The 24125-nt window shown below is 38.8% G+C and overlaps 2 protein-coding genes across 7 annotated transcripts in view; one reads left to right on the top strand and one right to left on the bottom strand.

Annotated features, from left to right (window-relative positions):
* Window positions 1–24125, top strand: part of KCNIP4 (potassium voltage-gated channel interacting protein 4) — a 231601-nt gene that overhangs the window by 177694 nt on the left and 29782 nt on the right. The window contains exon 3 of the mRNA XM_019928419.3: window positions 20435–20504. Coding sequence (XP_019783978.1) covers window positions 20435–20504 — 70 coding nt within the window. The remainder of the gene's footprint in view (window positions 1–20434; window positions 20505–24125) is intronic.
* PACRGL (parkin coregulated like) overlaps window positions 23295–24125 on the bottom strand; it is a 51688-nt gene continuing 50857 nt past the window's right edge. For 4 of the 6 annotated variants that reach the window (XM_073805120.1, XM_073805114.1, XM_073805119.1 and 1 more), the window contains one exon: window positions 23295–24008. The gene's annotated coding sequence lies outside the window, so the exon portion shown is untranslated. The remainder of the gene's footprint in view (window positions 24009–24125) is intronic. The other 2 variants (XM_019928412.3, XM_073805117.1) reach the window with 2 other exon arrangements.

Here is a 24125-nt window from a genome sequence, read left to right as displayed (position 1 = left end):
CATCTATGGGTTTTCACCTGTGTTTTTCTGGGAGTTTTACACTTTTGTGTTTCACTTTTGGGACTATGATCCATTTTGAGTTAGTTTTGTGAGAGTGTAAGGTCTGTGTCTAGATTCTTTTTTTTTTTTGCATGTGTATGTCCAGTTTTTACCGTACCATTTTTTAAAGTGACTATATCTGCTCCAGTGTATTGCCTTTGCTCCTGTCAAAGAACAGTTGATTCTATTTATGTGGGCCTATTTTGGGGCTCACTATTCTGTTCCGTTGGTCTATTTGTCTGTTCTTTCACCAGTACAGCCCTGTTTTGATTACTGTAGCTCCAATACTAAGTCTTGAGGTAGGGTGGCATCAGTCTTCTAACTTTGTTCTTTTCCTTCCTGTTGGCTATTCTGGGTCCTTTTCCTTCCCATATAAACTTTAGAATCAGTTTGCCAATATTCATAAAATAACTTTGCTGGGATTTTGATTGGGATTGCTTTCAATCTATGGATACAGGTGGCAAGAACTGACATCTTGACAATATTGAATTATCCTTTCCATGAACAAGGAATGTTTCTCCATTTGTTTAGTTATTTTTTGATTTCATTCATCAGAGTTTTGTATTTTTCCTCATTTAGAACTTGTACATAGTTTGCTAGATTTATACCTAAATATTTCATTTTGGGGGTGCCAATGTAAATGATATCATGTTTTTAATTTCAATTTTCACTTTTTCATCGTTGGTATATAGAAAAGCAATTGACTTTCGTATATTAATCTTGCATCCTGCAACCTTGGAACTAATCGCTTATTAGTTCCAAGAATTTTTTGGTTGATTCTTTCAGTTTTTGTACATAGATGATCATGTCATCTGAGAACAAAGATAGTTTTATGCCTTCTTTTCCACTCTGTTTCCTTTTCTTGCCTTATTGAACAATTTCTCATCCTTATGGCACAATTCAAAGTATCTTAAATTAAAATTTTAGAAGTTTTATTGGCTCACATAACTGGGATAGAGAAATAATTAGAGCATCAGGCACAACTGGATCAGGGCTCTAATAATATCATTAGGATTATCTTTTCTGTTCTCTCTTCATCAGTCCTGATAGCTCTAGCAAGGAAGGATCTGGCTTTAGTCACATGACATACCTGAACTAATCACTGTGACCTGGGAGATGGAGAATTGTTCTTAGATAAGCTTGCAACAATGAATTAGCCCGGTGGCCAGGGGATATGGTAGGTACTGAGACTGAGAGCCCCACCAGTATCATGTGTTATGGGGGACTGACACTTCCTAAAGCAAGGAAGAGAGGAGAATAAAACAGAGCCACAGGAAGCTAAAGTCGGTGTATCTCAGCTGTCACTTTCAGAATCACTATATCATACTCATTTAAGACTTTGATCCCTGAATTTAAAATCTTCTTGATTCACTGGCCTGCAAGCAATATCCATGAAGCTGACCTCACAGGCACCCACCTGTCCTAACAGGCACCCACCTCCGGTGATTTTTGACTTTTTTAATGCCATTATTTTCTTCTCCACTCAACTTTTCACTTCGATGGGCATAACTTGAACCTTATCTTTACCTGACAATGTGCACCTCCTGAAGTCTTCAATTAGTTTCACCTTTTTGACCACAACTTTCCATCTGTTCAATTGTCTTGGGTCCTATCTCCTACTATATCCTGCTCATTGACTTTACAAACCAGAGCTTTACTACCACCAGCCCTTCCTTCGTCTCCCCAGTTTCATATTCCTCTGGGCTTGTATACCTTGGATCACTCAATACACCTCTTGAGCATCCCTACTCCCTTACTCTTGTTGTATGATCATACTTGTATCAATTTCCTAGGGCTGCTGTAACAAAATACCACAAAATGGGTAGCTAACAACAGACATTTTTCTCTCACAGTCTGAGGCCAGCAGTTTGAAATCAGTAACACTGAGCCAGAATCGTGGTGTTGGCAGGGCTATGCTCTCTCCAGAGGCTCTGGGAGAAGATTTAATGCTTGCCTCTTCCAGTTTCTCGTGGGTGCCAGCCTACCTCGGCTTGGGACTGCATCACCCGATTTTTAAGACCAGCATCTTCAAAGTTCTCTCAGCTTCATCTTCACATTGCCGCCGCCTCTACATGTGTGTCAAATCTCTCTGCCTCTCTTTTTACAAGGACACTTGTAATGGCATTTAGGGCCCACCTGGATAATCTCTCTATCTCAAGATCCTTAAATTAACCACACCTGCAAAATATAAGGTAATATTCACAGTTTTCAGGGATTAGGGTGTGAATGTCTTTGGGGGGGGGCATTTTTTTGCCTATCACAATACCCACGTGGCAAAAATCCAACTCAGCCAAGTCTTCTCTCTTCACTCTTCTACTACTTGCCTAACCGTCACTATTTATTTACAATGTTCACACACAAGCTGACAGTCTCATTACTTTTCCATGATCAAATATCTCTTCCTCTACGCTTCACTTCAGTTAGAACTATACATCCTGCAAAGCTCTCCTGCTTCCATCAGTAAATGCATATGCAGAAACATCTTTGCTCCCACAGAGAGTTATGAACAGAGGGAACTTGTCTTTCTTCATCAGTCGCCACCACATCCTCAGTTCCCAGATCAAGGTCTAAAGCGTAGTTGGCACTTGATTTAGGTTTATTTACTGATTTATTCTTTCCAGTGTAAAACAAAAGGTTGGTCAATTTCCCCTGTGTTCTTAATCCCATTCCCTCTGATATCTTGCTCCCTCTTTACCTATATCTGTAATTCTCCCCATCCTCTCTCTCCTGGCTGCTTCCCTATATCCTCTAAACCTATTCAAGTCTCTTTCACCCTTAAAAAATGCAAAAGATTTCTGGAATATTTTCAGAAGATTGTGTAGGGACCAAACAATTCAAGACTCCTCATCTCCCAACAAAAATAACAAAAACAGAGAAAATATGAGGCAAAGCTACCGTCATTAACTCCAAACATTAATCTCTTTCTGGGAAGCACTAAGATTAACAGCAGATGAACCAGAGAATGAAAGTATCTGTGAAATACTGAGGAAAACATGCATTGCTTTTCCTTCAGTATGTGGCAAGAACATAAAGCCTGTAGCTTTATGCCTCACTAAAGAGAGTACAAATTATCACAAACTTAATATAGCATGAATTTTGAAGAGGATCTCTTGCTGATGGGAATAATGCCTTCACCATACTTACAAATAAATGTCTTGAATATCTATGAGCTCTAAAAATGAAAAAGTGCAGATATAAATGAAGAGTAAAAGTAGTAGAGTTTTGTGATTTGATAGTTCTTTTCTATGCCTGGAATATTTTTGAGAAGTCAAGATTTTTATGTGTTAAATAAATAAATCAATAAATATGCACTATGTAATATATTACAACAGATAAGCAGAGAAGAATACGAGTTAGAGTACTTTGGTTTTAGGGTAAACATATCCACACAGGCGTTAGCTACATCTAATAGCTTGCCAGTCTTCTAACCCTCCAGTGCCTCAGATGCTAGTGCCTCAGATAATATCATGGAGGTCTTATTAGCCCTTTCAACAGTATAGAGATCCAGCCTAATCCACTGCACCATGTACAGGTATGCACTGTAGAAATTAGCATCATCATTATTATTAATCATTAGCTAAAGCAAAGAAAGATGCAGAAGGAACGCCTACTTACAAATTATATAATCCTGAGTTATTTACATTGTAATCCACAGTAATGTGAATTTATTCTGCATGTTTGGTTTTTTTTCTGTATTGGGAGATGGGAGCAGGAGATTTCATGTCTCAGCTATGCTGAAACTCTTGTTCAGCTGAAATAAATGTACACAAGGCAAAGAACCTAATAGCTGATCAGTGGAAAGATTGATCAAGGCAAGGGCAAGACCATGTCTCTTTTGCCCCTTCTGTCTGTTCAGCTTGCAGCAAAGAGCCTGGTACAGAGTAGATGCTAAATAATTATGTGTTGAAAAAATACTATATCAGAGTTAGAAATTCAGCCCTGGTAGGACAAAAAGAAAACGGCCATATTGATTATGTATAATATGATTGGGACTTTTGCTGGGCACTTTAGGTAAATTATGTTAATTCTCTCCAGAGCCTGTAAAGCACGTGTATTATCCCCATCATATGACTGGTAAAGACCTAGATCCTTAACCCATCTAGCGGGCCTTGAACTAACTTTTTCTGAGACTATCACTTCTGGCACATTTGTCATCACTTTAGTCCTTGAACAAATCCCAGGCTATGTACGGGCCCTTGGCTTCTACCCTGGCTCTTGCTAACTTCTACTCATCCTTCAGGTCTCTGTGTGAAAGTCATTTAAGTGGGACTTCCTCAGGTAGGTCTCCTGTACTTCCTTTGTAGCATTTATCACAACCCTAAATGATTATCTGTGCAGCTCTTTGTTTTATGTGTACCTTCTCTGATAAGCCTCTAAGCTCCCCATGGGGGGGCTTCATCTGTCTTGTTGATTATTTTATCCCCAGCACTTATTACAGTCTCTGACATATACTATATTTTCAAAAATATGTGATGAATAAATGAATGATGGGAAAACTCAGGATCACAGAAGTTAAGTAATTTATTCAAAGTCCCACAACTAGTAGGTGATACGAGTGGATTTTAAGCCAGGGACACCAAATTCCAAAAGCTATATCCTAGAGCAACTAAGAAAATGGAAGATTGGTTTGGGATTATAAAAAAAACCCTTTGAGATGAATAAGCAGATGGCATTTAATAAAGATAAATTTAATATCCTTGATAAAGGTGAAAAAAACAACAAAACCTAAAAAGATTCATAATGAATATCCCCACCATTATACAAATAATCCCTGTCATAGTTAATGCCAAGTATCACACTAAGCACTATATATGGGTTATCCTTTTTTAAGCCTTATAATAACCCCAAGATAGGTATTATCATTATTTCTGTTTTACGGAGGATTTAAAACTTTCCCCAATAAATAACCGAACAAGCAGAGCCCCCATGTACTTAAAAGCAAATTTATAAGATTTTCATACTCAAACTTTAGAATTTTTGTGGCTGTCTTGTTTGTTTACTTGTTTCCTTAGGCCTACAACCTACAGATTTTTGGTGACTAAAATTAAGGGCCGCCCAACTGCCTAAAAAGAGATGGCAGTTTTAGGCTGACTTACTCCAACTATAATATCCAGAAAGGAGACAGTCTCTGGGTCCCTTTCCCTGAAATAGTTAATTTTGTTTCTACCTAATTTGGGAACAAGAGCTCTCCTGCCACGTTTCATAAAGAGAAAATATCTTTCTGGAGAGAAATCTACTCCAACTTGCCCCAAGCTTAGGGAAAGAACTGCCGAAGTGTATGAACTAGAAATGGAATTTCTAGCGATCGTGGGGGACACTGCTGCCCCCTTGTGCCTCAACACTGTAATGAAACACTCGGAGAATGAGGCCGCGCGTCCCGCGGGTCCCCCAAGCTCCAGAGGGCCATGTGATGTGCTCTACGACTGACAGTTAGCAGGCCGAGGTCTCTGGGGCCACTCCGCCGCCTTGGGAGCCTGGAAACAATACAGGTCGAGACACACTGTCCTCTCAGGCAGCTTTTGTGACCCTGGCTAATTGCCCCCCCACTTTTTAAATTTTTTTTATTTTATATTGGAGTATCGTTGATTAACAATGTTGTGTTGGTTTCTGGTGTACAGCAAAGTGCTTCAGTTATACATACACGTGTATCTATTCGTTTTCAAATTCTTTTTCCATTTAGGTTATTACAGAATATTGAGTGGAGTTTCCTGTGCTAGGACAAGGACAGTAGGCCCTTGTTGGTATCTATTTTAAAGATAGCAGTATGTATGCGTCAGTCCCAAACTCCCAATCTATCTTTCCCCCCAGGGGGTCACCCCTCCTCACTGGTGACCATGAATTTTTTCTCTAAGTCTGTGAGCCTGTTTCTGTTGCGTAAATAAGTTCATTTATATCATTATTTTTAGATTCCGCATATAAGCAATATCATGATATCTGTCTTTCTCTTTCTGACTTACTTCACTTAGTATGATAATCTTCAGGTCCATCCATGTTGCTGAAAATGGCATTATTTCATTCTTTTTTTATGGCTGAGTAGTATTCCATTATATATATGTACCACGTCTTCTTTATCCATTAATCCGTCAATGGACATTAACCTTGCTTCCATGTCTGGCTGTTGTTGTCCCCTTTAGAGAAGAACCTCTGAAGAATCACCAGAAGGCAGTAGGTAGAAACTTCTCTAGTATTTGCAACAAAGGGAAGTTAATTAAAGAGAATAAACATTCCTTTGACTTACAGCTAAGCTTCAGAGACTCAGGGCTGCTCCTGAAATTGTAACTTGATGAGAGGCAACTATGTGAGAAAGGGACAGAGCATTCCTTTCTCAGAACTGATAATAAGAAAGTAGAGGTAAATAAATCTGTAATAAAATGTGTTTAGAGCTGGATTGACCATGTCTTCCCCCTCCCTCACGAAAGCCAATGACCAGAGGACTTGAACTGCTACCCTACATCTCCTCACCTGTGACATTTGAATTCGTTTATGAAAAGCAGTTTGATTTTTCATGCTGCTTTGCCCCCATGGGTTTTAATATGATATGTATTTGTGTGAATATTTGAATAATACCCTTCTCCCTGATGGACTGTAAACTCCAAATGGATGGGGACTGTGCTTGGTGGTTTAGGAATCTTTGTTGAATCATTGATTACTGATTTTTTGGTGAATTAATAGGGATGAAAAATATTGGGATAATTAGTTCTCTATTCGTTTATTTTTCTTTTCTATAGTTACACTTGCTTTTCAGAGATGGCAGGTTTGTAAGGTATAAAGGCTTTATAGTCAAACTCAGGTTCCGATCTCTCCTACTGCCTAATATCTGTCTGATCTTGGGGAAGTTTCTTAAACTCCTCTGAGCTCATTTGTTATATACCATGTGAGAAAATATCTACCTCCTCTACTTGTTATGAGGATTTAATGATTACTTGTATCTCCTACACCATCAGGCTCAGTGTCCAGCAGACCACAGGTGAACAGGAAACATTACTTCTGTTAATCCTCCAACCTCTACACTCCTTCACAGCTTCTTTGGATATACCTTAGAATGGGTTTTTCAAATATCTGGACCTAGGCAAATCAAATCAACCCCGTACATGCACATATCACTGTAATCTCTAGCTTATTCTTCTGGGTCCGGTAGAACTTCCACTAAATTTGTCAGCAACCAATAAAGAGAACTCATTTTCATTTCCCCGTTCTGTAGAGAGATGTAATAAAATGACAAAAGGTTATTGCTTATGTTAAAGTGTCTTTGACTGCAAAGAACTGAAAACCAATAAATAAAAACAGCTTACAGAGTGAGGAAAATGTATATTCTCACATAAGAAGTCAAGAGACAACAGACACAATGAAGTCATCAAAGAGCCAGAATCCAGCCAATTTGGTAGGTGGGGAAAATTAGACTGAAAGAGTATATGGTTATTGCAAAGCTTCAGAAAATAGATTCTCTTACAATTGTGTTTATGTCTGTACACGTACGTGAATATCATCTTAGTGTTTTATTCCTTCTGATTGAAAAATTACATGTTTTTTTTTGTTGTTGTTTTTTTTGTGTGGTACACGGGCCTCTCACCGCCTTGGCCTCTCCCGCTGCGGAGCACAGGCTCTGGACGCACAGGCTCAGCGGCCATGGCTCACGGGCCCAGCCGCTCAGCGGCATGTGGGATCTTCCCGGACCAGGGCACGAACCGATGTCCCCTGCATCGGCAGGCGGACTCTCAACCACTGCGCCACCAGGGAAGCCCATGATTTTTTAAGTAGATTTTTTGTTGAGGTTTTTTTTTTTTTTTTCCAATATCATTAGGCTGATGGCATGCCAATTTGAAAGTGATCTAATCAATTCATAAAATCTGCCTAATGACCTTGGTGATATAGAGCAGAAATAAATAAGGACAGGGCACACCTCAGCGTATGGAATACTGTTCATAGCGTTCATTAAAAAAATATTCAGTTTTGCAGTCTCAGCTGGTCCTGTACGCGGCTGAGCACAGCCTCGGCAGGATATATTCCTTCCAAATCTGGTTAAACTAGGACTGCAAGTAGTATAGTTGCTAGTTGTGGTGAAAATAGTACAGTATTTGTACAAGTCTGAAGAGTTTCTATTGTTTGATATACTGTAAATGTAACTATAGAAAAGACTGTTAAACAGAAACTGCTATGAAAACCAAAGTCAGCCCATACTGAGACAAAGCAGATGTGGTAGGCAGATAGCTAAGATGACCCACCGAAGACTCCTGTCTCCCGGTTATTCAGCTAAACGTTAATCCAGGTATTGCTGTGGAGAAATTTTGCAGATGTAATTGAAGTCCCAAATCAGTTGAACTTAAAATGGAGAGACCCTTATTAGTCTGATCTATTCACATGAGCCCTTTAAATGATAAGGGAAGTAGAATGAATCAGTGGGTAAGAGGGACTCAATACACCTTTGCTGATCTGAAGATGGAGGAACTTATGTGAAAAGAATGCTGACAGAGGCCACTGGCTAATAGCCTGCAAGGTAACAGGGACCTCAGTCCTACAACCAAAAGGAACTGAATTCTGCCAAAGATCTGAATGAGCTTGGAAGAGGTTTACAAAGTCCAGGTGAGAACCAGAGTCAGCCAACATTTTGTGTGTGAGCCCCTGAGTGGAGAACACAGCCAAGCCATGACAGACTCTTTCCCCTCAGAACTGTGAGGTAATAAGCTTGTGTTGTTTTAAGTCACCAAGTTTGTGGTATTGTTGTACAGCAATTGAAAACTGTACACAGACCAGCTCTCTGGACACTTTTGTCTTTTATGTCCTCAGACGATTTTTTGAGTACCTGTAGAATTTACTCATGTTGGAAGCAACACAATGAGTCGACCAATTGAACCCTTTTTTTGTGTAAAGTTGGGAAAATCCCTTTTTGAATACTCTTTGAATCAAATAACTCTACATGCATTCCAATAAAGGCTCAGGACTTGGGCCAGATCCTGGGAAGCCTTTTCCTGCAAAATATGGGCAATTTCATTTTGCAGAATCAACATAAGTGACTTGAAAAGGGAATGTTAAAAGAAATCAACATTTGTCTAATTCTTAGAAGAGTACTAGGATCTTTATATACATAATGTCAATGAGTTACCATTTCTTCACTATAAAATGCTGTTACTTTTCACATTTTATAGACTGAGACTAAGAATCCTGGGACATTTCAATGACTTCTTTGTTAGTACAGCTGAAACCGGAGCCTATTTTTTGGTGTTTTGGGTTTTTTGTTTTGGCTGTAAATCTCCCATAATATTTCCCTCTTCCACACAGTTAGAGAGTAGAGCTGGAGATGAGGAGAAAATGTGCCTTGTACCTTATATTTCTCCTTCATCCTGGGTGACAGGGGGGCCTCGTGGGGCTGAGGATGTGCCTACATCTCCACGCTTTAGCAGCTGAGTCGAATCTTGATTATCACCCAGCACTCATCTCTTTTCCAATATTAAGTAGGAAAGTCTTTCTCCCCCTTTTTTTTCCAATCTGAAATTCATATTTAACCACTTTGGCCTCATTTTGGCCCCAAGGAGTATATTCGGGGAATACAGAAGGTTCTTAATGCAAATTTTGGAAGCACAAAATATCTAATGTGTTGGTTGTATCCAGTTTTTTTTTTCTTTTTCATTATCTATTTTAATTTTCATTTGTTTTATTTCCCTGTGATGTCAGTATTCCTTAGAGGTTATTTTACAGATGAGGAAACAGACTAAGAGAGAATAAATGACTTGCTAAGAGTTCAAACACCTGGGAATATTGGAACAAAAATTTAAAGCTAGTTTTAGTTCTTAGTGATCAGGTTGTATGCTCTGAAAACTGAAGGGCTAATCTTATCATTCTGAAATGAGTTTTTAACAGCCCAAATGTTGAATACGGTAAGGTTTTTATAATTTGTGTTGAACTAAGAAGTGTTTTCTCTTGACCCTGGTGGTCTTCCCTTAATTTCGGTGATTATATTTATGATAAGCAGTCATGAGGTTTGGGAAGTGGAACCAAGATTTTGACCTCAAAAGTCCAGGGACAGAGAGGTATTTAAGACAAAGTGGTGACCTTGAATAATACAGCACAAGGCATCAAAAATTTCCCCTCAGCACAACTGGATAGAAGAGAACAGAAGAATTACAGAGAAAAAAAAATTGTTTTGGAGTGCAAGGAGTTGTAAAAACTTGCACACAAGTTTTAAAGGAAACTGCCAGATCAAGTTTATTTTCTAGTTTCTTAAAAGCTAAGAATTGTTTCTGTATTTATTCATTCAAGATAAACATTTTTAATACTCTGTTGTGAACACTGCTGGGCTCTATAAAAATCAGTCCCTGCCTTCAAGGTATTTACCAAGTCTAAAGGGAGAAGAGGAGTCCACAAACAGAATCTAGTGATGAGAGCAGTACAGTTCATGGCATTGCACCATGTAAATTTTGAAAATTCTCCTCCAACTGTAGAATACCAAGTCATCTTTAAATTGTCATGCTACTAGGAGAGTGACTTTCCAGAGCAGCCCCAGTTTCAAACGAGGGAAGTGGAGAATGGAAATTTAATTTTAAAGAATCTATGCTTTTCCAATTGGATTACATATTAAACAGGGTGGAATAATATGTGAAGACAGTCATGCTTCCCAATGATACGTCTCTGAGAATGAAAGTCTCCATCCATCATCTTTATTGTATCAGTGAATTCACTTCATCTACCTTTCGAAAGTCATCCTTGCTGGAGGTGGTGGGGTGTTTTGTTTTCACAATTTAATCAACTAAGTAATGGGAAATATTTTTTAAAATCTCAAAGGATAAAAAGTTATCTTGCCTATGAAATAATTATACTATAACTCAGCTTGATATGTTCACATCTTGAAAACTAAGAAAATAAAAGCCACTTTCTCAAATGTTAAATATATACAAACAATTATGATACATCTGTAGCACAAAACACAGTCAGACAAAAATACAACTTGTTTAAGCATCCTCCCATAAAGAGACCTTTTATCTGATCTGGGGGCACTCCAGACACCAGAATCTTAACTATAATAATTAGATGGAGTCCATGTGGTAATTTGAAAGTAGTTTTAAGTTATGACTTTGTAAAGTAGTAAGTAATTAATAAACAGTTGGATTCATACTCAAAATAAGAACTTAATAGCTTATGATTAAATTCACTTAAGTATAAGCAAATATATACATATATTACATAAACAGTTGAGTTCTCAGATGAATTTCAAATATGTCTTCGAGCATGCCACTCTCCCCAACTCTCAATGTGTTCACAAACCCCGAAACTCTCTGAACTTGTCCTTTGGGGGTTTGGGAGGTTTCATGGCAGAAACATGGTTGATTAAATCATTAGCCATTGGTGATTGAATTCAATCTCCAGACCCTTTCCCCTTCCTGGAGGTCAGGGGGTGGGACTGAAAGTTCCAACGCTCTAATCACCTGGTTGGCTCCTCTGGCAACCAGCCCCCATCCTTGAGTGGGGTCCAAAAGTCACCTCATCAACATAACAAGAGATAACTTTATCTCTCTCATGGTTTTAGGAGCTCTGTGCTAGAAATGGGGACTCAGACCAAACATATATTTCTTATTATAAATCACAATATTACAGTGTCACTTTTACTTCCCCTTCATTGGGCAGTTTGACACATGGTTCCAGCAAACCATTAAGGACCCATGAAACACAATCTTCCCATGGGTTTGGAAGCAGGAAGAATTTGTTGATAAAAAACCCTAAAGACACACACCTGAAATCCTCTTCTTGTCTTGTCCAATTCATCAGGTTCCCTTTCGGTGTATCTCATGGGTTATTGCTGCATGTTCTTCTAAGTGTCCAAGATGCTTTCTGGTCTCTGCTTATGAACTCGTACCCAGCTCGCTTTAAGTGTGGTCTGTAACAATTGTACTGCTTAAGAAGGTAACTTCCTCTAAGATGGCCAACTTACCTGCCATCTATTTTTGCCAGAAGAATGGATGCTCTTCTTATTTGGGGAGCGATGTGAGTCTCCCTCGTTTTCTTCTCTGGTCTGAGTGCCCAGTGTCCAGTCTTTGTGTTCCCTTTTTGTTCCGCCCACAGTCTGCTGTGATACTTATCAAAGATGTCAGTCTACTTCCTTTGTCAGAAAGAATAACTGAAAAAACAGTCTCTGGATGAAACATGGATGTCATTACATTTCTGTGGGTAGAAACCTTAGGTTTTCAACTTAAGCACCTCACAACCATTGTCATGTATGCCTTCCTTGGCAGCAGGAGTAGGTGTGAGAGTTGATGAAAAACATAGATGCTTAAAAGATGTGACATTTTAGATATCATAAAAGGGTTCCCAAGGAGTTATTTATTTCACAAGGACTTTTACTTTTTCTCCATGATATTTTTGTACCATAATTCCTTTTTTTTTTTTTTTGATTCCTGAAGAGGTATCTCTAAATGTTTAATAATTGTTCTGAACCTGAGGAGATGGTATACACCGAACAGAATCATTTATGGGAAGAGGAGATTTCAGCCAGTGGAGTAGTGGACAAATATTAGCAAGAAAATACATCTGTAACCATTTCTAGAGCATATCACTGTAACCATTTCTAGAGCATTCCACCAGAGTTCTGACAACTTTCGAGGAAATGCTGAAAGGCTTTCTTAAGAGGTAAAAGTATAGGAACTCACAATGCACCTCAGAAAATAATTTCTTGAGCAATTTCCTATGCATACGTGGATCTCCCTTCAAAGCACCATTCCCAACACTTTTCATGGACTACTTTATTTCTAATATACTCATCTAAGCATTAGTAGGGAAAACTTTTCCTTAAATTAATGAATAAAAAGTCTCCTGGGTTTCTACTGACATTTATTTCCAGTATGGTAGCCTTTATTCTTCTCAGCTGTCATTTACAACTGCAGTATTCCCCTGCCTTTGAGGGTAAACTCTGATGATATTAGAGAGAGCAGATTCAATTTATAAAACTAGAGGAGGAGGCATAACTCATATCTGTTTTATAGGCTCATTGCATTATATCAGACCGGTACTCTACTGGGTTCAATTGCTTTGATGAATACCATTTAACCTTGGTATAGCCATGTTGAGGTTACAGCGACTCTCTGTATCATGGAGTTCTGCTTACCAAATTCTAGATTATTAACATTATACTAACAGCTCATATTTAATGAGCAAATACGGTGCACAAAGAAGAGGACTAAGATAATAACATAACGTGCATTATCTTACTAATTCTCATAACACACCTCTGGTGTCAATAGGTATCCCCGTGTTACAGAGGAGAACAATAGGACTTAGATGAAACAATTTGAAGCTATGCAGCTTTTAAGCAGAGGTTCAGTGCAGTCCTTCTACTTCACTCCAGAGCCCAGGAGCATAAGCATTTCACTAAATTATTCTAAATGCTTCCTGGCAGAATGATACCAGCTATTGTATGGACATGAGGGTGTTTGCAATGTCCACACATCAGCCTAGACATCAGGAAACACAGACACAAGGTAAGGCTCAGCAGCCCACTGTGTGGTTTATGGCAATTCCTGTAACCTCAACCTCAGTCTCCTTGTTTTTAAAATGAAGCCATTGGACTGGATTACAGGTATTCCCCGCTTTTCAAAAGTTCTCTTTATGAAAGACCTGTATTAGTACCTGTTTTCCCTAATCAAAAGAAGTCTGAAGAGGATTTTTCACTTTTATATAAAAAGGAGAAAAGTGAAAATAGCATTCAGCGTTCATTTTGCAGCTAACTGATATAGAGGCTGCACACCTCAGGCATAAAGGAACACCACCAATCTCCTTCCCTAAGAAGAACTACACTTTGCATCTCAGCATTGAGCCTCCATAGTTGTTTTTTAAAAATAGATCTTTATTGGAATACAATTGCTTCACAATACTGTGTCATTTTTTGTTGCACAACAAAGCAAATCAGCCATATGCATACATATATCCCCACATCCCCTCCGTCTTGAGTCTCCCTCTCACTCCCTATCTCACCCCTCTAGGTCGTTACAAAGCACGGAGCAGATCTTGTGCTATGCAGCTGCTTCCCAGCAGCCAACTATTTTACATTCAGTAGTGTGTATATGTCGATGCTTCCCTCACTTTTTCCCAGCTTCCCCCTCCCACCCCATGTCCTCAAGTCCATTCTCTATGTCTGCCTCTTTATTCCTGCCCTGCAACTAGGTTCATCAGTATTTTTTTTTTCGATTCCATATATATGTGTTAGCATACAGTATTTGTTTTTCTCTTTCTGACTTACTTGACTCTGTGTGACAGACTCTAGGTCCATTTACCTCACTACAAATAACTTAATTCCATTTCTTTTTATGACTGAGTAATATCCCACTGTCTGTCTGTGAGCATCTCTGCTTTATCTCAACTTATTTTCTGCACACATTAGCAAGGTGTGTCCTAGGTAATTGCTTCTGTGTTTTCTGCCATTTCAGCTTACAGAAGGTTTCATAGGAGCACTCTACTTTTGGAGAGCAGGGGAAACCTGTATCTCTAAAGTTGCTTAAACACTCAAGTTTCCTGACTCTGTGATCAATAGACTAGGCTCTGCCATTTTCTAATTATGAGAACGTGGGTAGTTTCTCCCTAACAGTTTGCTTATGTAAAATGGAGGTAATGCTAGCATCTGTCCATTCACATGAGAAAATCCATGTAAAGCATTTAACACAATGTATTAACTTATCATCATCATCATCATCATGCTAATTATTCTTATAAAAATCTCTTTTATTAATACTGATATTAGTAGCAGCAAAGTAATCATAGAACATTTACAACTGATCTTGACACATTCTCATAACCCTACCTAAGGGAGCTGAGAAGAACACATCTACAAGGCCCCAAAGGGCAAGCGTCTCTTCACCACTTGACAAAAGTATGGCAGTTACGTGCTGAGAAAATCTCATTCCACATTCATCGCATCCTGATCATATCATTGCAAAGGGTTTAAGAAGCACTAAAGGAGACTCGCTGGTCATAACAGATACATTTTTTTTTTAATTTTTAAAATTTTTTTCTTAATCAATATCCCCAGTTTGGGTTGAAAAGTCTTCCTTTTGCACATGGCTCTCTCCAACACAGCCATGATGGGTGGCTTTGGAGGCAAACCATGTTGTGCACCAGAAGGCCACTTTCTCAGTCCTGATGGAGAAAAAGATGATAATCCAGAAGGCTAACATCGCAATGAATGGAGTCAGGGAGGTTGATTCCACTAATCTTTAAATTCCATAAAAGCAAAAATAAAATTAAAAAAAAATTCACTTCTGTTTCTTTGTTGCCCAGAACAGTGCTCGATGCACAGAAGGCACTATATAACTATTTGTTCAAAGAATAAACACATGTATGCCTCTGAAAACAATGTGATGCCAACAGGTTTCTTCATTTTAATCTCTGCAAGCTTCATTTTCCTCACCTCAGAGTTAGTGAAAATGTTAGAAGAGATGATGTATGTAAGAAGGCATTGAATGTACCTTCATTAAACAGCTATGGTGATGTGGTCCAGCAGCCTGCCATCAAAGCATCCTTGTCTGCATGAAAAACTTGCACATCACTTTATCTCTTGGAGGGATCTGGACAAATGCCTTGATGTCCTCTGATAATTTTCAGAATGATGATTAGATTCATGAGGAAAGCAAATTACTGTTGCTTGTTCATGGGATTTGGTGAGTGTCAAATTACCACGTGACTCTGGTCAGCAGCCCCTCTCAATGTGAAACTTTCTCATAAACAAGTGGTGGTAGCACATATGGGTACAGTCTTTCTGGAAATCAATGTGACTGTGCATTATGAAGAGCCTAACATAGTTTAAGCCCTTTGGTCTTGTGAGTCTCCTTCTGGGATTAGTTGTAAAGAGAGAACCACAGGCTCAATCACAGATATATGCACTAGAATGTTAACTACATTGTTATTCCTATGTAGTTCAAAAATATGCTGAAATCCCCTAAATATCCAACAATATGACAAGTGCAATGGACACATTATTATGCAGCCATTAATAATGATGACATGGAAAATGCTCAGGATATTTTGTTACAGTAAGAAAAAAGAAGATGCAATACTATATTCTTACATTATTCTAATTTTATTTGTACAGCATATTAATACATGCTTAGATAGAAGACTAAAATAGTTTTACCGTAGCATAATTAAGGGTAATCTTTAGTTTTTTTTCTATAGACAACATATATTCATGAAATGATCACTTGCTAATAATCAGATGAAATGTCATTAGAAAATATAATATAGAAACCATAAAATTTATAGAAGGTTATAGCAACTTCTCAAAGTATATACGAGTGAAGCTTTCCTCACTCTCTCTAAAGCTGGGAATTCTACTGCTTCTTGGGTTCTTCCTCTTAGAGTAAAGAAATCCTAATTAACAAATTCATACTTAGATATCTAGGCCTTACTGCACTTGTTTATTTGAAAATGTCATCCTTTAAAAATGACCCCCGGGGAAATGAAAAGAATTTATATGGCTAAGTGATATGATGATGGTTCTATTAAAGCATCAGTGGGAGAACTATTTCAGAGCACAGACATTTGGAGCATTTTCAAATAAGGCTCCGAGACAGACACTGCTAACAGTTGACCAAGTTTGTCTTCTTATCTTCTTCCTGGGCACATGAGCCTTCTCTTGTGGTTTGGGGTGGACATATTAAGTGATTTCTCACTAAAAATATAAGAATGGAAAGGACATGTACCACCTTAAGACCTGGTCCGTAAACACCTTTAATACTCACTCTTCAATGTCTTTTTCTCCTTCAGATTAAATGATCACATAGACGCCACATGACGATGGCCAAGCTTTCATTAGCCTCTGTCCCTTAAGAACTCTGATCTGTTCCCCACCCTCCAAGACTGTTGGATAAGCAAGAAATATACTACATTCTTTTAAATTTATATATATTTAAGTTATATATTTGGGAGCATGTTTGTTACAGCAGCAAGAGTTAACCTAACACAGCCACATCTTTTATGGTATACACTTAGCTGTACGCAGGGCCTCGTCAAATTCATTCTTAATGGAGAGGTAGAGATACCTCTTTTTTGCAGAAATGACTTCACAAAACTGGTGAGGGAAGAGTTAGAGAATAGATCATCATACCATTTTGTAAATCACTAGAGTCTTAAAAAATCAGATTAATTTTTTTTTACCTGAAGGTAGTAAAATGAATTGCTTTCCCATAAGAACTCTTTAGAATAAATAAAAGATCACCATTCTATGGACTGTTATTTTTGTGTGTTCTTTTCTGTTGCTTCTGACCTTTCTTGTTCTATTTGGATGTAGGTCCATGACGGCAGAACATTTAACTTGTTTATTGCTGCTGCCTTGTTTCCCAGAAAAGTTCTTAGAATAATAAACATACAGTATGCATGGGTTAAAGATGTAAGTTAATGTAATAAATATAAGATGGATAAAGACAGATCCACTTGATGAGACTTACCACCCTAAAACTTGACCAGAAATTTTTGTCTTTTTAATTTTAAAAAAATATTTTTATTTATTTATTTTTAGGGCTGCGTTGGGCCTTAGTTGTGGCATCCAGGATCTTTCATTGCGTGCGCGGGCTCTTTGTTGTGGTGCACAGGTTCCAGAGCACATGGGCTCTGTAGTTGTAGCATGCAGGCTCTTTAGTTGAGGTGCGAGAGCTCAGTAGTTGTGGCACGTGGGCTTAGTTGCTCCACAGCATGTGGGATCTTAGTTCTCCAACCAGGGGTCAAACCCACGTCCCCTATATTGGAAGGCAGATTCTTTACCACTGGACCACCAGGGAAGTCCCTGACCAGGAGTTTTTAGTTGGCAGAGAATGGATTTCGTTTGACACAGACATGTGATTAAACATAAAACAGACATATGAGACCATCACTTTCTGAATTTCATTTCACATTATAAGATATATCTATCAAATACATCTAGAGATTAGAGACAGCTGACAAGTTTGCTGGCTGCAGGTGTCCGTTCATTTCCCATCTTTGTCTCTGGCTAGAATCATTTGAACTCCAAGGCAAGTTTCCAGCTTTGACCTTGCACAAATTCACCACCTGATGGCAGACAGCCATCTATTTGTTCTCACCTTCCTATCCCCAGCAGATGGCTCAGAGATAAATAGCCAATAAATCACAATTTCCATGCATGAGAGGGTCCAACTACAAAGTGCTTATTTGCTTTTAAAATTGGTTCTGTTGCTGCCAACTAGACAGAGTCATTTAGTCAAAACTTTTGAGTGATGAGCTATCTACATGCCATCTTCTTTCCTTTTGGAGTTGTAGCTGTTGATTGTTCATTTGCTTATGTATTAGTTAGGATTTGCCAGAGAAATAAAAACCAATAGATGTGTATATATACAGAAAGTAATTTGTTTTAAGCAATTGGCTCACATGATTGTGAAGACTTAAAATCTGATGGAGGAGAGAGACAGACTGGAGACTCAGGAACTCAGGAAGGAATTGCAGTTCAAGTCCAAAGGCAGTCTGCTGTAGAACCAAGAAGAACCAATGTTGCATATTAGCTCCCAAGGCAATGTGCTGGAGAATTCCCTTTTGCTCTGGAGAGATTAGCATTTTGTTCTATTTAGGTCTTCAACTGATTGGGTGAGGCCCACCCATATTATGGAGGGTAATCTCTTTTACTCAAAATCCACCAACTTAAATGTAAATCTCATTCAAAAACACCCTATAGAAAGATCCAGAATAATGTTTGACCAAATAATTGGGCATTGTGGCCCAGACAAGTCGACATGTAAAATTAACCATCATAATTTGCTTGCTTGCTTTTTTCCTGATTTGTTGTTGGCTGTCATTTTTTGCTCCAATCCTCTTAGGTCCTTGGGGGTCATTATTTCCACAGGGCTTATTTCATTCAAAACCTTGTGATGATCTGGAAAGTTCCAAGCTCACATTCCAGCTCTCCCACTGGCTAGCTGAGTAACAAGGAACTTTTACCACATAGCCTAGTTCTTCCTCAGTGAATAGAGATTCCTAAGTCATAGGTTTATTACAATGATCAAATGGGGAAAGTCCACATTGACGAGCTCTATAAACACAAGTTCACATTGAAACTACTATTCGAAACTGTGTTTATATATCAAAGGTACTACCTTTCAAACCAACAAAGGAAAAAACAGAAAATTCCTCATGTGAAGCACATTATAGTTGTGAATAACTGGCTCATTAGAATAAAGAAAGATCAAATTAATACATCAAGTTTATTCATGAAGGGACAATGATTTTTTAAGAGTTAAGAAAAGCTTTAAAGACCACAAATGATTTTTGAAGGTCCCAGTAACAGTGTCAAATTTAAAGTATACAGAATATTCATGTCTAAAGGCAGGGAAATGGGGTCCTGTGAGAACTGAAGCAAGGGAGCTCAGGTAAGATGCACCTGTTCACAAGAAGCTACTCAGAAGAAATGGATAGAACTTATCACTTCCCTACTTTCAGTGTATGATTAACGTCCCACATGTGGTTTGATGTTGGATTATTTTGTGATTGTCAGTCTCCACTGCTCAAGGAGTGTCTCCAGTTCAGAATCCTGACCAGATTGTTCTTGCAACTCCAGAAAGTGAAAGCGTTTTCGCGCTTACCTCAGTCTCAAGTCCACTTACTTAGTCCTGATTTCGGCATCAAGGCAGATCTTTTCTAACATTTTAGATTGCAGCTCCTTTTACAGAAAATGCCCAATCTCAGAGGGGTACCTTTACCCTTTGGTCCCACCAAGTCAGTAGTCCAACATTAGTGGAGTTCCCAAGGTCAATATCCTTTAGTCTTAAATAACTCCAACCATGGGACAAAGGTGGGAATTCATTATGTTCAGGCCTGTTTCTTTTCAAACCTTCCTCTCCAGAAATTCAACAGATCTTCAGGTCCTGCCTTACTCAGAGTTACTTATTACTAACAATGTTATCATTCAGTCCTACAATCTGTTAACAGAAATTAGTAACTATTTCTGTTTGAGACTTGTTGGGCCACCTTATACCCAAAGGGAGCACAGCATTTTCTCATTGAACTAAAGATCATGGGGGTCCAGCACATCTCCAGAGGATACAGCACCAAGACCCAGCCAAGACCACATCAGAAGCATCTTGCAATGTCCTTGATATATGAAAAACGAAGTAATGTTTTCCTACCTCGTTGATAATATACATACATGTTCTTAAAAACAGCAGTGTGTTTTTTTAATGTGTCAGACCAGCTTTGATGCTGATACTAGGCAAAGATTTTTACAACAGCAACTTCTTTTTCAGTCTGTGAGAACTGGAACAAAGAGAAGTTTATAGTGTGCTTTTTTTCTTTTTGTGATAATGGGTGGATGGGGAACTTTCTTGCTGCAGCTTTGCATGTAGGCAGTTCTATTTCAAATGGGCACAAAATCAGTTTTATGAACACTTTGCTCATATTGCCTCTCTACCACTTTCTCTAGGAATGCCCCAGCGGGGTTGTCAACGAAGACACCTTCAAAGAGATTTACTCGCAGTTCTTTCCACAGGGAGGTAAGTACAAATGTGGACCAGTGAATTCTACTCTCAGTTAGAATTATGCTTGCAATCTTGAGTTTGGTTTAATCTTTCATGGCATGACTCTACATTTTTCATCTTTATGTCAGAGAATTAATACACAGTATGCAGTGCATACGATTCTCAATACATCATAAAAGTGAGCTACTTACAGATTATCAAATACCCTAGAGTTCACTCTTTAGCTTAATGCAAGCAGTATTCCTGTGTGCTCGATACCACATCTCTCAAAGGCGCGGTGCTTTCTAACTATGATGGGTGAGTCCTGGATATGCCACAAAGCTTTCACATGCATTATACGTCTCATTCTCCCAACTCTCAAAATTAGGACAAATGGAATTATCCTCAATTTTCGGATCTGAAATCCAGGGCTTAGAGAAGCTAAATGTTTTGCTCAGAGTCACACATCCACTAAGTGGCAGATCTAGGTTAGAACCCAGATTTTTCTGTAACCTCATCTAATATTCTTTCTGCTCTTCCTCTCTCTTTCAGGAACTCTCCACTATCACCCCTACCCCTGCATCTAAGAAAATTAATACCACCCTAGACATTATTTTAATTGGAAAGAGAACAAGGAACGCATAATGATAATACATACCTGTTAGAGACGAGTGAGAGATATATTTGCCACTGGACCTTATAGTCTCTCCTTCAATCACTCAGCAGGATGCCCAGCTCACACTTGTCCTGCAGCCTGCTCTGTGTCCAGCTGTGTATTAGGTGCTGATGATGTAAGAGGGGTGAGATGTGGTACCTGCCCCAAAGAATGTTAGAGTCTAGAGTAGCAGATGAACAATGTCAACAGAAAAAAATATATGTGAGGATAGGGGTTAAAAATATAGTATTATAAAAGCACAATGTAGGCACAGTTAGACAAGCTGAACAACAGGGAGGAAATAAAAAAAGTCTATCCAGATAAATTGAGCCTGAGCTGAAGTAGCCACCTTTCATCACGTATCTAATACGTGTCTGGCCTTGGCATGTGTTACCCATCACCTCCCAACAACCCGAGTTATGGTTCTCCCTTTCTAATGAATGTGGAAACTAAGGTGCAGAGAAATTCATCCATTTCTTTGCCATCATCTTTTCACTTCAATTCCACTTAAAAGATCCACCATCATCTGATGCCAAAATAACTGCTGTGGTCTCTGAACTAAGTCTCCCTGATTCCACCCCTCTTCTCCACTCCCCAGCCATGCTGTATTTTCAACATGAGCCAGAGTAATCCTGGTGAAATGTAAGCCAGGTCGTCTCACTGCTCTGCACAGAATCTTCCATCCACTCAGAGCATAGGGCAAGGTCACCGTCTCCTGTTCTATCTCTGCCTCGTCCTTCACTGACCCTCCCCTTCACTCACTTTATTCCAGAGGTCCTGGCCTCTTGCCCTTCCTCCAGCACAGCAGTCCTGCTGCTGCCTCTGGGCCTTTGTTTTTTTATTTTATTTTTTATTTTTGGCCGTGCAGCATGTGGAATCTTAGTTCCCCACCCAGGGATTGAACCCACACACCCTGCAGTGGAAGCTTGTAGTCTTACCACTGGACCACCAGGGAAGTCCTATCTCTGGGCCTTTGAATTCACTCCTTATTCTCTCTGCCTGGAATTCTTTTCTCCCGAATATCCATCTCAATATCTCACCGCCTCTGCTTTTATTCAAATGCCACCTTCTCAGTGAGGCTTCCTCTGGCCACCCTGGCTTAAATGACAACCCTACATATCCCCCAGGCCTTTTCTTTATGTTTCTCTTTAGCTCTCAAGAGCATCTAATAATATATATTTCATTTGTTTGTGTTGTTGCTTACTGTCTCTTTTTCCACTAGAATGTCATCTCCAAGGGAACAGAAGTTTTTGTCAGCTTTGCTCACTGCTGTGTCCACAGGTCGTGGAACAGTGAGTGACAAGTAGTTGCTCTAGATACTCACTGCAAAACAGGGTGAATGCATGGATGAACGAATGACATCCACCTCACCATGGGATAATATCTGTAAAAGGAACTTTGAATGTATACAACACTTAAATATTAATTATTTCATACAAAAATTAGATTCACTTTTGGCTTTAGATATTTAATAGGTTGAAATTGAAATTGAAAATTTCAATTTTGGGCATGGATTATCAAACTAGAAAGTTTCACTTATGATGGACTTTTCAAAGAATTAAATTAGAATTCGGAGAAAACACAGGGTGACCCACTATTACATGAATTTGGGTACATCATAGGTGACAACTTCCCTAACCCCATCTCATTAATAACAGCCCACAGACAGGTATTGGTCATAGGGTCTGATGCCAGGATTGTAATGGATCCTTTGTCTGAATTGATAAGGAATTTAGAATATCATTTGTTTAACACATATTTCTAAATTATTAAAAACCATGGAATTTTTTAAAAGAATGATGTTTACTATAAACTAAGTGTCTGACAATATATTGATAGGCATTAATATCAAAGCACTTAGCACAAACGGAGGGTGCAGTGGTTAAGAATCTGCCTGCCAATGCAGGGGACACAGGTTCAAGCCCCGGTCCAGGAAGATCCCACATGCCGCAGAGCAGCTAAGCCCGTGCACCACAACTACTGAGCCTGCGCTCTAGAGCCCGTGCTCTGCAACAAGAGAAGACACCGCAATGAGAAGCCCACGCACCGCGAGGAAGAGTAGCCCCGGCTCGCCGCAACTAGAGAAAGCCCGCACACAGCAACGAAAACACAACAGAGCCAAAAATAAATAAGTAAATAAATAAAAATTAAAAAAAAAAAAAACACTTAGCACAAATGGAAATCTTTTATTTTTTGATTATCTCAAATGAAAGTTATTACATGCTACAAATTGGATACAACTTCACATTAAAATTTTATCCTCATCTGAAAAATAACATTTCAACATTAGAGAACATCTACTTAAGCACAATCCTTTGCAAGGGATTCTTGTTACAAAGTCCAAAGGGATTTGTGGAAAGATCACTTTTGCACTCTTAAAAATTCATTGATTATTCCTGTTAATTGAATGCATAAATCTAAAAGCAGCCAGCATTACTGAAGGAAATGAAATATTTTTAAAAATGATGACTTGCAATTTTAAAAATTAATATCACGCATGCAAATTGTATCTTGCAGTGCCGCTAGAAAAGGGAAAATGTCCTAAGGAGGAATGTATTCTCCGATGGCAGGCAAATCCATGTTATGGCCATCCTCTCATTTCTGTGTAGTCATTTATTTAGGTTGATGGCCTGAAAGCAACAGATGTCTCTCATTATGAGTCGTAATAATGATGGGTCCATAAATCACAATGTCTCACAGTTTCCTCCAGGGAGGTTCTTTGTCTTATTGCCAGAACCTTCTGCAATTTGTACTGTGTCAGGCTCTTTAGTTTTCTCTACTTCTTAGCAAGATGGTTTACCAAGCACGACTTGTTTGGAGTTCTGGATGTCAGCACAGCTGGACTGAACAGAATCTTCCTGTTCGTAAGGGATAAAGTATGTCTCCTATAAAACAAGCCGAGAGGAAATGGCTTGTTTGTGCCATTACCTGTATCATTACAGCAATGCTTTTCTTTTTTTTTTTTTTCTTCGGTACGTGGGCCTCTCACTGTTGTGGCCTCT

Source organism: Tursiops truncatus, chromosome 5 (genome assembly GCF_011762595.2).
Source record: "Tursiops truncatus isolate mTurTru1 chromosome 5, mTurTru1.mat.Y, whole genome shotgun sequence".
NCBI classification, from domain to species: domain Eukaryota; kingdom Metazoa; phylum Chordata; class Mammalia; order Artiodactyla; family Delphinidae; genus Tursiops; species Tursiops truncatus.
The sequence above is the reverse complement of the archived record's forward strand: the minus strand, read 5'-3'. Positions and strand labels throughout refer to the sequence as shown.